Consider the following 13,642-nt stretch of genomic DNA (forward strand, 5'->3'; position numbering starts at 1 on the left):
AATCACGGCTTCTGGAGCGAGAATGCAGGTGTTTTCATCGCATCACCTTTCAGTCAGTGCCCGCCTCCCGCACAGGAGGAATGTGAAATGCACCTGAACTGGATCCCGCATGAGGAAGAATGACTGACTGGCTAAAAAAGTCACCGACTTGTTCCGTCTCTCAAGTTTATCTCGCAGGACTGACACTAAAAAACTCCACCGCACGCGCTCTTTTTCACTCCTAGCTAAAACGAAAAACGACCGTTAAAACTTCGACTAGAAAAATGGACGAGTGCTGTGTATCAGGCGAGGAGACGGAGAGGCTGAGAATACACAGAGAAATAGAGAGGCAACTCCGCCGTGATAAAAGAGACCTTCACAGAGAACTGAAGCTGCTACTTTTAGGTAAGAATTCAACACATTTTCGACCGCTAATAGTTTAGTAGTTTAGCTAATTACAAAAAAACACTACATTTTATCTTTAAATTGTAAATATTTGTTATATAAGTATGATTATTATTTAGTAATTTGGTACGTAACTTATAAAAAGTTACTAAACTGTTTGAGCGTATTTATTAAAAGTTCAATTAATTATGAAAAAAATTAACCAAAAGTTTGTTGAGCCAATTTATCACTTAAAATGACTACATCTACGGGTGCCACGGTGGGACATAGCTAAAGTTACGTAATTGGCATACGTGTAACGTTTTTATGCTTAAAATAAGGATTTAAGCTCAAATTTTCTACCACACTGAACTTATTATTTTTTTACATGAAACATTCCGATAATACTCGTTAATTTTTTCTTTGTGGTATCAATAAAGTTGGATTGTAATCTGTTTACAGTTCAATTTATTGATGCTTTATATTCTTCTCTTGTGTTAAATGTTTAAGCAAATGTTAAGCTAAGCTATTCAGCTAAAGAGAAGAAAAAGTGAAAGTATTAGAAAATACACAACATTTTTAAACAGTTTTGTTTTATTTTTATTGTCTACTTTTGTTTTTTAGCTAAAACATAGCTACATTATTTGTTAGACAGTATGTTTTAAAGCACTTTCACCTATATATCTCCTTTTTTCATTATTATTATATTTGTTTGTTACTTGCAAAATAAATAATGTAGCCAAATTCAACGATAAAAAAATGTGATAAACCTGACGTTTAATAGTTAATCATATAATTGATCTCACATGGACTGAAATACTTTTTTCTTAGCTGTTTAACTTTGGAGGGATTTCATTTTAAAAAATAAGTAAACAGTCATTATAGATATACAAATTACAATCATTCATGATTTGTTTTTTTTCTGCTTAAATCCACTTTGTTCACGTTTGAAAAGTAGACAGCCAATGATTAAACTAAAGTATCAATCCAGTTGGCTCCTAAAGCTTTGGCGTTTCTTCACAGCTGTAGAGATCCATCAACACAAACACTGGGTATTCAGATTCCTCACATAGTTGCTGCTCTGATGAGTCAGCTTGATAATCTTTTCCTTATTAAAATGAAACTTGGGTAGATTTCTGCATATCCTCATACTCCAAGATCAGATTTTTTTCTTGAAACCACAGCGCTCATCGGTTTTGTCAGTAGTTTGAACATTTAAAACACAATTCTTAGATGGTGAGGATGCTGTACAGCTCATAAATCGGTCAGAAAGTGCAGAAGGGCATTTTGATACCCGGAGTGATTAGTAAGCACCTTCTGAAATGAGACGAGGGCAGTTTTTCTTTAAGCTCCATGACAAGAGGGGCATTTTTAAAACCTTGATGGGTGTTTAAAATGAGACATTCCACCTGAAGGACTTCATTGAAAGGTCGACCTCCTTTCAGCTGCAGCTTGGGTTGTGAGGAGATCGCTATTCGGTTGGAAAGGTCGGAGTAATGGTTAACAATTTTAGATTCTCTTGGTTATTAGCCGACACTTATGGGGAATAATTTCCAACCGGGAGCAAGAAGCCGTGCACGACTGGTATTAGGATAAGCCTCAAAGTAACTCAAGTAATTTTTACTTAAAGTAAACACAGACTTTTGTGCATCTTTTTAGCAGTTTTGTTGTATTTTGATTAAGGGAGCAAAGAGGCATGAAGGTAAAACTTAAAAAAACACTGCAAAGCAGAATCAAAGAAATGTCTTTACTAATGAGATGAAACAAACGATGTACTGGCACATTGTGCACACAGGAAGAGATCGACCATATTTACACCCACGCCAGTCTCTTGCCTGGGGGAGAAAAAACTCACCTTCAGGATATAATCTTACTTTTAAAATCCCAAATGGGTACAGCCTTTTTTTCTGTAACATAATTCCTTCCCTTTCTTTGGTTTTTCTTTCTTTTCCAACCTTTTGGTCCCGTCCAACAGGGACTGGTGAGAGCGGGAAGAGCACCTTCATCAAGCAGATGAGGATCATCCACGGGAAGGGCTACAGCGAATCCGACAAGAAAGGCTTTATCCGACTGGTGAACCAAAACATCATTACCGCCATCCAGGCGCTCATTGACGCCATGAGGACTCTGAAGATCGACTACGTTGATGACCAGAACATGGTGAGGTTCTTCACAGTGGCAGTAAAGAGACACAAAACCTCGACAATAGGCGTCAGACTGCAAGACACAACTAGGTTTCTAGAGCTGCATGTAATTGTAGCATAATATTAAAGGATAGAGATATTTCCTCGTAGATCAGAAACTTGATTTCGAAAGAAAGCCAAGAGGCCCGGATAATCCATCCATCTGGTACGACTCCTTCAGATCAGATTAAACAGGAATTTACTGGAGATCTCATCATGAATGTTTTCTAAAGCTACGTTCAGCCAGCATAAAAGGAAATGATTAATTTGTCCTTCATGATCAATTTTCAAATGGCTGGCACTTCCATTAATTAAAAAGGACGCCATCCATATGTCATTACCAAATCTGAGTTCCCGATTTGTCCAAGTTCGACCTGATTTAACTACACGTTTTGTATGTAGAGCCTGAAAACAGTCATAAAAACTTGCATTGCTACGCTTGAACCCAAAAGTTTTGAATGCTGCAGCCACTGAATGCACATTTTGTGTAGAGCTTGAAAACAGTTGTAAAAACGTGCATAGCTACACATAAACAGAAGAGTTTTGAATGCAGAAGCCCAAAACGCACAATCAATGGCTGCATGTTTTGGACGTAGAGCCAGAAAATGGTCGTAAAAACGTGCCTAGCTACGCATTAATGTAAAGAGTTTTGAACGTGGAAGGCCAAAACACATTTACGTTGACTTTTCATTAAGTGGCTGCTTGAACACCCGTTGCCGAGGGCGGTATAAACGTGGCTTCAGAGATGATTCAAAAAGGAAAATGAAAAACTGCAGAAGGAAGCACAAAAAAGCCCAATAATTGGCTCTGTGCATCTCCTGAAGACCTACAGTGCAGTTAGTGGCTTTTGAAACAACACTCATCCTCTTCCTCATCTGACGCCTCTCACTTTTTCATTTGATACTACTTTCAAAGCCGCTTTCTAAAATCGCTGACTACGGGAAAACAGTTCTCTGCTTTGGAAAGCAGGTCAGTCTGGGTCAGGTGGAGCAGTTTGTTTTTTGGAAAGATTTTTTTCATTTAGATTATTTTAGCTTCCTTTTTTTTTAATAGTCAAATCCGGTCATTTCAAAGATGGGAAAGGCTTTTTACAACATGCAAAACAAAACAATGTAGCATTTTATAGATTATTTAAGTTTAAATATATATAAAAAATACAAATCTTTTCAAACTGCCTCAAGATTCTCCCTTTAAACATGCAGAGCATCACCTTCAATCAGAGCGTTCCTCATAAAACCTTTTGAGGAAGTAGCAGCGAGTACCTGAAGCTGAATGTGCAACATGAGGAAGTAGTTACAGGGAAACGTTCAGAAAACACACCTGTCATTGATAACCCTGAAATCCAAAATTCTCCCTCAGCTAAAATCAATGTCATTAAACGTTTTTGAGAGTTTCAGTTTTACTTTTGGAAAACAGCATGTTGAAAAGTGGAAGCTAAAAATACACAAACAACAGACGACTAGAACGGACTCTTGTCTGTTTGACCTGGTAATGTGGTTTGAAGCCGAAACATTTAAACGGATGAAAGATTCTAAAAGAAATGGTAACTCTTCCCACAATCCTCAGTAGGAAATGTTGCACCCAAGCGCCACTTGGGGGCAAAAAAAGTATTCAGTCAGCCACCAACTGTGCAAATTGTCCCACTTAAAAAGATGAGCGAGACCTGTAATTTTCATCATACCTCAACTACGAGAGACAAAATGAGGGGGAAAAATTCCAGAAAATCACTTTGTCTGATTTTTAAAGAATTCCTTTGTAAATTATGGTGGGTAATAATAATTGGGTCACTAATAAACAAGCAAGATTTCTGTCTCTCATAGACCTGTAACTTCTGTAAGAGGCTCTTCTGTCCTTCACTCGTTACCTGTTTATTAATGACACCTGTTTGAACTTGTTATCAGTATAAAAGGCATCTGTCCACAACGTCAAACAGTCACACTCCAAACTCCACTAAGACCAAAGAGCTGTCTAAAATCGTTGACCTGCACCAGGCTGGGAAAACTGAATCTGCAATAGCTAAGCAGCTTGATGTGAAGAAATCAACTGTGGGAGAAATTATTAGGAAATGGAAGACATTCAAGACCACTGATAATCTTCCTACATCTGGGGATCCCTGCATGATCTCACCCCGCAGGGTCAAAATGTTCGCAAAAATCCCAGAACCACATGGGGGAACCTAGTGAATGACCTGCAGAGAGCTGGGACCAAATAACAAACGCTACCATCAGTAACACACTACACCGCCAGGGACTCAAATCCTGCAGTGCTAGACGTGTCCCCCTGCTAAAGCCAGTACATGTGCAGGTCCGTCTAAAGTCCAGAAGAGGATTGGGAGAATGTCCTACGGTCAGATGAAACCAAAATAGAGCTTTTTGGTTTTTGGAGGAGAAAGAATGCCGAGTTGCATTCAAAAAACACCATATGTATTGTAAAGCATGGGGGTGGAAACATCATGCTTTGGGGCTGTTTTCCAGCAAAGTGAGCAGGACGACTGATCCATGTAAAGGAGAGAATGAATGGGGCCGTGTATTGTCAGATCCTAGTTGAACGTGGCTGGGTCTTTCAGCATGACGATGATCCCAAACACACCGCCCTGGTAACAAAGGAGAGGCTTAGAAGAAGCATTTCAAGGTCCTGGAGTGGCCTCGCCAGTGTCCAGATCTCAACCCCATAGAAGATCTTTGGAGGAAGTTGAAAGTCTGTGTTGCCCAGCCACAGCCCCAAAACATCACTGCTCTAGAGGAGATCTGCATGGAGGAATGGGCCAAAATACCAGTATTAGTTTGTGAAAACCTTGTGAGGACTAAGAGAAAATGTTTGCTGTCATTGCCAACAAAGAGTATATAACAAAGAATTAAGATTTTTGTTTTAGACCAAGTACTTATTTTCCACAATAATTTACAAATAAATTCTTTAAAAATCAGACTGTGATTTTCAGGATTTTTCTCCTTTTGTCTCTCAAAGTTGAGGTATATCTATGATGAAGATTACAGGCCTCTTTCATATTTTTAAGTGAGATAACTTGGACAATTGGTGGCTGACTAAATACTTTTTTGCCCCTCTGTATGGGGGCACACAGGGACTTCAGTGAAGGGTGATGGGGAAGGGAGTGTCAAGATATTTTTGTGAAAATTAAACCGTGCTTAGTGTACATAATAAAACAAAAGTGCAGAATTTTGGTCACTCTTTTTTCCCCTGACTCTCAACATCTCATCATTGCTACTCAGTCTATAAACTTTTTTTTTGGTAAAAATAAAACCTAAACTTAAGATTTTATCTTTGTTTTAATTGCATCCCTTGTGCTTTTTTTTGTCAGAGCAATGCAGACAAATTAAGTCAACTGGATATAACCCAGATAACACAAGCTTTGGAGGGTTGGCAAGTGGACGCCATCAGGAGAGTGTGGTCCGACCACGGCGTTCAACAGTGCTACGAACGACGGCGAGAGTACCAGCTATCAGACTCTGCTAAATAGTAAGCTTCTTATGAATCTATTTCAGACGTTTCTCATATGAATTTAGACGTCGATGATGCTGATGAAATCTAGAGATGCGTCTCTTTAAAGGGATAATGTCTATGTTTTAAATGTAGACTAAGTGCAGCGGTTCTTGTGAACTTTTCAGTTACCTGAGCGACTTGGACAGAATCTCCAGCCCGCAGTACATCCCCACTCTGCAAGACATCTTGAGGGTCAGGGTGGCCACCACGGGGATCATCGAATACCCCTTTGACCTGTCAAAGGTCATCTTCAGGTATGGAGCTGCTTTCTTTAACCCACCCTGCAAAACGTAAACCATAAAACAACTTTTAATTTGGAATTTTATCTCAGTGTTTAGAAACTTTGGGGATTTAATGCAGAAAGTCTCGATATGTTAATTAAACAGGACCTCAGTTTGTATTTCTAACAAGGGTGTGGTCATTTGATTGACAGGTGACTGTCGAATCATCGGCTCCATAACAGCCTCACTGGGTGTTTTCCGAAAGCTGTCAGTCTTGTTTGTCGCGTCTTTCTTCCTGATTTAAGAGTCTGAAGATTTAATGACGTTGCAGTTTACCAAGATAACAACAATGTTGACAAACCAGATCTGTAAAAACCAGGTCACATGAGTACACCCCTATATTTCTGCAGATATTTATTTATATATTTTCATGGGACAATAGTGCTGAAATTAATTTCTGAGACAATGAAAAGTAGCCAGTGTCCATTTAGCAGTGTTAATTAATTTTTCTTTCAAAATTACTCGTTATACAGACATTTATAGCTAAACCCCTGGCAGCAAAACTGAGTACACCCCTAAATGAAAATGAAAATGTTACGATGTCTCAATAGATAACAGGTGTGTTAAATTGTGTATTAAACCTCTTGAACTCTCTCAACCTGGTCACTGGAATTTCCACATGACACCTTGTGGCAAACAACTCTCAGCACAGTGACAAGACCATCCAGATGTTTAGATTTAACTCAGAACAAACCTCACCATGGTCGGCAAAAGAAGTTGAGTGCATGTTCTCCGTGTCACATCTGAAGGTGGCCTTTGAAACACAGAAATATGAGTGCTTTGAGCTTTGCTGCAGAGGATGAAGTGATGAGGGGTGAACCTGTCAGACCATATGCTGCACACTGCATTAAATTGGCCAACATACTGTCCTCCCAGAAGAAAATCTTTTCTAAAGATGACACATGAGAAATCCCAGAAACAGTTTGCTGACTAAAGGACATGGATTACTGGAACCATGTCCTGACGTCTGACAATTCCAAGATAAACCTATTAGTTTCAGGTGGTAACAAGTGTGTGTGGCATCAACCAGATCAGGACAAGTGTCATGATGGTGTTTGGTAGAGTCGTGGTCTGAGTGCTGCTACAGTTCAGTGAGGGAAACATGAGCGCCAACATGTACTGAGACATACTGAAGCACAGCATGATTCCTTCCTTTAGAAACTGAGCTGCAGGTCAGAATTCCAGCATAATGAGCCCCAACACCTCCAAGATGAACACTACCTTGCTAAAGAGACTTAGGGTAAGGGTGATGGCTTGACCAAGCATGTCTCCAGATCTAAACCCAATTTAACATTTTTGGGGTGTTCTAAAACAGAAGATTGAGGAGAATAAAGTCTCTAATGTATGCCAGCTCTGTAATGTCATGGAGGAGTGGAACTGGACTCTAGTGACAACCTGTTGAGCTCTGGTGAACTCCATACCTAGGAGACTTAAGGGGGGACAATAATGGTGGAAACACAATATTGACATTAAGGATTTTCACTTAGAAGTGTACTCACTTTTGTTGCCAGGGGTTTAGCTGTTAATTTATGTATAATGAGTAATTTTGAAAGAAAAATAAATTTACACCGCTAAACAAGATGGACATTGGCTACTTTTCATTTTGTCAAAAACTCATTACGGCAGTGTTGTCGCATGAAAAGATATAAATCTCTGCAGAAATGTAAAGGGTGTACTTACTTCGGTGAGATACTGTAAATACATTTTTTAAAAGGGAAAGCTCCATAAATATTGACACTCGGAATGTTAGCAGTTTTAGGATGAAAGGCTGCAGGGGTTCAAAACAAAAAGGAAATGCTGCTTAAACAGGAAAATTACTGCTGAATCCATAGTAATGGGCAGCATGTGTACCAGAAAAACCCAATGGGATAGATCGCACCTCAGATTCTGCTGGCCTACTCGGCGAAGGTTTTGTTAAAAGGAGGCTGGACCTAGACTAGAAACAGAACTTGTGTGAACATTCATGACACTGGATAGTCTCGCACTATATACATAGTCTTATAGGGGTTAGAATTCAGACGTATAGCCGGTGTCTTCTTGTCCACAGGATGGTGGATGTGGGTGGCCAGCGCTCAGAGAGGAAAAAATGGATCCACTGTTTTGAGGACGTCACCTCTGTGGTGTTCCTGGCGGCGCTCAGCGAGTACGACCAAGTCCTGTTCGAGAGCAGAGACGACGTACGTTGTGGCTCTTCTTTCTCATCAGAAGCTCTGTGTGTGTCTGCCTGCCTGATGCTAAAAAAAACTCTCTTCCTTCTCAGAATCGACTGAGGGAGAGTCTGGCTCTGTTCGAGACCATCATGTCCTACAAGTGGTTTCAGGAGTCCTCCACCATCCTCTTTCTGAACAAGACAGACCTGTTAGAAGAGAAAATCACAAAGTCACACTTGGGTGACTATTTTAGCGAATTTACTGGTAAATATTTTTTTATAAGTCCTTAAAATAAGTGGCTTTGTAAACCAAACATAATGTAAAATCAGAAAAAGAAAGACTTTTACAGACGAAAGAAGTTTAAAAATGTCTAAAAGGATGAATAGTGGGAAAAAAAAACAAAAATGAAAGCAGAAGATTAAGAATCCAGTCTGTTTTCTGTTTAAATCAAGTGCTGTTCTTCTCCAGTAGCTGTCAGGCAGTGATAGGCATCCGTACTGTCCTGTTTCAACAACCGTGGGATGTTTTGAAGCACATTGTTGCCTTGCATTGGGACGGATCAGATCATTCCAGAAATATTCTGCGCCGCTTAACTTCCTGGAGAAACCCGTGAATGAAATAGTTTACTGTAGCTTTACAAATTGATTTTTAAATAGTAGAATAAGTTTAATTATATCTAAAGTTTTAGGAAATGCAAATTTAGGGGGTTAAGATAAGATTACCAATAAGTTTCTTTTGAGAATACTATTTTGTAAATAAAACTTCTTAAATTTCTTTCCATCTTTTGTTTTTGATTAGCTTTTCCATAAACCTTTAAAGGCACAGTCTAATGAAAATTGTGTTTTTAACACGATGTTCTTGTGGCATTTTTAATGGAGGAAATATACAAATAAAATTAAGTTTAAAATTAAATAAAAAATATATTTTTTTCTATTTAAATTGTTGTGAATCAGGAGCAGTTGAAAATCTGCTGTTTGATCATGTGACATAGAAAATACATAGGCGTTAGGTTGGGGGTGTGAGGGGCTGTAAGCTAGCTGGAGATCTTGTAAACAGAAAACTCTCGGCAATGGAGAGGGGAAATTTTCAATAAACTCCTGCCGCTCTGCAGAAACTATGTCCTAAAAAATGACAATTTCTTCTTAAATATTGGCTAAAAACGGCAGAATCATAATTAATAGAACAACTGATTCTAGAATAGATCAGAAAGGGATCGGAGTAGGACTTTAATACTTTCCTAGACTAAAGTCTGATCCCTTTCTTCCTCCCCTGCAGGAAACAGGGGCGACGCCGACGCGGCCAAAAAGTTCATCCTGCAGATGTACGTGAATCGGCACACCGGGCGCCACAAGCCCCTCTACACACACTACACCTGTGCCACAGACACCGAGAACATCCGGGTCGTCTTCAAAGCCGTGAAGGACACACTCCTCCGGGATAACCTTGAGAGGTTCAATCTTGAGTGAAGGAATAAAAAAAAAGCTGCTGTCAGCGACCCACTCTGAAGGATGTTTTATCTGTAAAGGGCTGTAAGTTATTCAGAAAAGCTGATGATAAACGGCTCTAAAATACTTGTTTTTTTATACATGAGATGAATGAACAACTTACTACTCCTGGAAAACTTTGGAATTCCTTAGAGTATTTAAATGTACAGATCTTATCAGACTGGTTTCACTGTAACCCGTCTAGAAAAAATGCTGCAGATCCAGTCCTGCCAGAGAAGAAAAGCTCGCAGACAACAATCGTGCCTCATTCTACAGTTTCTTCCTTTACGTGTAATTATTATTATTTAGAATTACCATTGTGTTTGGGACTAACTTTCTGTCACTCTTTAAAAAAATACAGTTTTAAAAACCCGTGTTTGTGTACTTTCATCCGGACTTCATTTTGACGGGGCACTGATTAACAGAAGGCTGTGGAGGTGCGTGGGGCATGCTGGGACAAAGACCTTTGCACCAAAGCGTGTTAAACGCCGAGGCGGGCCTCCGTCTTCCTGTCCTGAAACAGTTGGATTTGTTCGATTGAAAACGAGACTTTAGATTTCTGGACGAAAGAGAAAAGATCAACAAGGTACATAAAATCATTTCCTTCTGCTTTGTGGTTGAAGTTTGTTCAAAGGTTTGAAAAGTTGCAGATTAGAGGTGACGCAACAGGAGACAAAGCCTCGGATGTTTGCTCTAAATCCTTTCTGTTTTGTTTTTTCTTATTATGAAACTGGCATGGTTTCTCATTTGAGAGTTGTTGCTCTACGGCCCCCCCTGAGGGCAAACGAGGCATTACAGCGGTAGTGGCACCCTCTCATTTGAAGCGCAAACACTGCACTTACTGAAAACCCCCTCCAGTTAAAGGCAATAGCATCCCCCTCCCCTCCTCCTCCTCCTCCTCCTCCTCCCCGCCATAGAAGGCTGCTGCGCTCAGAGCAGGTGACTGCCCTTATTTGGTATCAACCCAGGTCATGTGACCACAAAATGGTGGAAGCTGTGAGCTGTTTGTAAGCTCAGCATCTCCATCGAGCGTCTGGAAGCAGGAAACGGGCAGCACATCCATGCTCTGAGACGCGGGAGGACAGAACTTCCTGAGCCCCGACCGCGGTGAGTAGACGGCTTTTAATCAGAAGAGGAAAAAATGCAGAGAAACAAGCGTTTGCTCCGGTTTTCCCACCTCCCTCACAGCCAGCAGACAGGAAGCAGGAGGGAGGGAGGGGCTGCTGTCATCAGCACTGAGCCCTCTGATGTGGAAGCAAATCTGAAACAGCTCAGCATCTTCCACCAAGAAGCCACACTCCTCTTTTTTTCTTCAAGAATTATTTTGGGGACATGAATCCATGATTCTGCAGAAAGCCGCATGCGTGCGCACAGCTCTGTCGACTCTCATCATCCGTGATGTGCAGGAATCAAACCCCCAGCGTTTGTTCCGCTTTAGCAGTTGGCTCCAATATTTCCACCATTCCACACAAAAGGCAGCAAACGAGGAACAAGGATGTGTTTTTCTCATGCGACGTCACATGACTCATCGGCAACATTTGCATCCTCCGTGCAATCCCTGCCCAGACCAGTCCGTGGATTTGAATCCTCTCTGAAAGGGAAAATATTCATGACCCAGAAGATCCTTACTCCTCCAGTTTGAATAAGAGAAGATGACCTTTTCACCTCAACCTCTTATTTCCATCGAAACCTGAAAGGATCATGTGGTTTAACACAGAAAATCTCTTAAATACTCCTTAAATTTCAACATGAACCACAGATTTTTCGGCAACAAACTCATAAAATGTCATTAGCAGCCCTGTAATTACAAAAGTGGACTCAGAATTTCAAAAATGTTCTTTATGATGCAAAATATAAGCAGAGAAACTAATCATTCGGAAATGCACACAAAGTGGGAAATCACCGGAGAAAATGATACGGTGTCATAAAAAGAACGCCTATTATCTTTTTCATTTCCACAAGTTTATGCTCAAATGCATTTAACAGTTCATTAGCCTTTATACAAACTCTACTGCACTACGGATACGTGAGGTTTCCAAACAAAGGTAATTTGTACCTTTTATACATTAAAAAAAAAAACTGAGGCAAAATTGTTTAAAATGACTATTGTATGTGAAAAGTAATCAATACCAGATTCATTATAATCTAGGATAATTAGAATATTGCACTGTGGCCAGGGGGGGCTGCTGAAGTTACTGTGGGTGATAACACTAGTACCGCACAACGCAAACACTGCTCGAAAATACACCAGATAGGTGTGCAGCGTCTGACCGTCCAAGTGAGACGTCTATGAATGCCAGCGGTTCACACCTGGAGCACGTGACTGAAGTGTTGTTAATCAAAGATAAGTGCAGAAATTTGAATAAAAAGGAGAGAAAATGAATACAGCTGCCAGCACTGTAAAAAACAATAATCATAAAATTTTAAACAGGCTTAACGTTCATATTTTGCCCCAATAATAACCAACATACAATGTCAAATTGATTAAAAATACAATGTGGAAATAAAATCTAAGCTAATTTTTTATCTCAACCTTTTTAAAGACACAGTCAGCCAACCCCCATCAAATATATATATATCTAGAATAAATAATCTACTGTAAACAATAAATGTTACAAATATAAACATAAGAAAACTTAGCTCAGCCAAATACCAATGATTTTGGAAAAAAAAACAAAAAAATGAGAAAAAACAAAAATATTGAGATTTAAAGTCAAATAGAATTTCTGTTCAAGGGTCCTCTGAGTTTCCGTGTCTAACCTGTTGGGTGAGTAGATTTGACTGTATATGAGAACTGGACAAACTGACCTCTCCCCAGTCATATTCCAAACAGGAAGTACCTGCTGGTTCCAAGAAGCCAAAATCCTATAGACTTCTTTAGAGAAATAAACAGCTATTGATCAATCATTATATTTGACAGAATAACCATTTTTGCATTGCTGTCTTTTTAAAAATGTTTCTGCCAATTTTAATTTGTTTCATATTTTTTCCACAGTGCAAGTTTTCAAGTTAGAAATGGACCAATTAGATGGCTCTATAAAAATCTCATGTTGAAAATATAATAATCTGACAGATTTTCTCCTACCTCACTCCTGATTGGTGAGAGTGGTTCCCATAGAAACGATGACTCAGACTGACTCAGACCAGTCTGATTACTTTTGTCGTCTGGCTCCAATATGGCGGTGTCAGTATTGTGAAAAATACAGTGACTGAATTTAATTAATTTCAATGGAGAATGCAGTTTTCTATGCGGTGACATCACACTCAGTCCAGTTCTCATATACAGTCAATAGCCTTTGCCCAAGGTACTCTTTATTAGAGGGCTTTTTTTTTCCTGAAAAGACCAACACCAACTAAACGAGACAAATACAAGAGCTGTAGCTGGAAGATAGTAGTAAAACATCTTATATCTAGACAGAAATGCTCATGTGATTAACTGATGTCAGCTTTGTCCTGTCGTGTGTCCTACAAGTCATTACATAGAATAGTAGGTGACAGGTCGTGTCATAGACTATTTTTTTACAGCGCGGTTCTCCTGTCATAGGTCCTCCAGGGGATGGACCTGGATTCAGAGACTATAATGAACTCAGAGGATGGGGACAACAGACCAGGTGACCATGAAAAGACAAACACAATGAGTGTAAAAAGTGGTTAAACACTCCTAACTTGTTTACTCTTTTGTT

The 13,642-nt window shown here is 39.6% G+C and overlaps 2 protein-coding genes across 3 annotated transcripts in view; both read left to right on the top strand.

Annotated features, from left to right (window-relative positions):
- Positions 1-3: 3 nt before the first annotated feature.
- LOC112163038 (guanine nucleotide-binding protein subunit alpha-14) lies at positions 4-9,981 on the top strand. The gene is made up of 7 exons (XM_024299144.2): positions 4-384; positions 2,339-2,523; positions 5,863-6,020; positions 6,170-6,298; positions 8,373-8,502; positions 8,586-8,739; positions 9,751-9,981. The coding sequence occupies exons 1-7, from the start codon at positions 264-266 to the stop codon at positions 9,939-9,941; spliced, it is 1,068 nt and encodes a 355-aa protein (XP_024154912.1). The 5' UTR covers positions 4-263; the 3' UTR covers positions 9,942-9,981.
- Positions 9,982-10,432: 451 nt separating this feature from the next.
- Positions 10,433-13,642, top strand: part of prune2 (prune homolog 2 with BCH domain) — a 13,009-nt gene continuing 9,799 nt past the window's right edge. The window contains exons 1-2 of one of the 2 annotated variants that reach the window (XM_024299146.2): positions 10,433-10,545; positions 13,504-13,570. In XM_024299146.2, the coding sequence (XP_024154914.1) occupies positions 13,516-13,570 (55 nt within the window). In that variant the 5' untranslated portion in view covers positions 10,433-10,545; positions 13,504-13,515. Of the gene's footprint in view, positions 10,546-10,898; positions 11,067-13,503; positions 13,571-13,642 lie in introns of those variants that run through there. The other variant, XM_024299145.2, reaches the window with a different exon arrangement.

Source organism: Oryzias melastigma, linkage group LG12, assembly GCF_002922805.2.
Source record: "Oryzias melastigma strain HK-1 linkage group LG12, ASM292280v2, whole genome shotgun sequence".
NCBI classification, from domain to species: Eukaryota; Metazoa; Chordata; class Actinopteri; order Beloniformes; family Adrianichthyidae; genus Oryzias; species Oryzias melastigma.

Bases quoted from the DNA above. Each gene is read 5' to 3' on its own strand.
- LOC112163038 (XM_024299144.2), top strand. From the start codon at position 264: ATGGACGAGTGCTGTGTATCAGGCGAGGAGACGGAGAGGCTGAGAATA. The intron at 2,524-5,862 runs GTGAGGTTCTTC...TTTTTTTGTCAG, and splicing joins ACGTTGATGACCAGAACATG to AGCAATGCAGACAAATTAAG. The intron at 8,740-9,750 runs GTAAATATTTTT...CCTCCCCTGCAG, and splicing joins CTATTTTAGCGAATTTACTG to GAAACAGGGGCGACGCCGAC.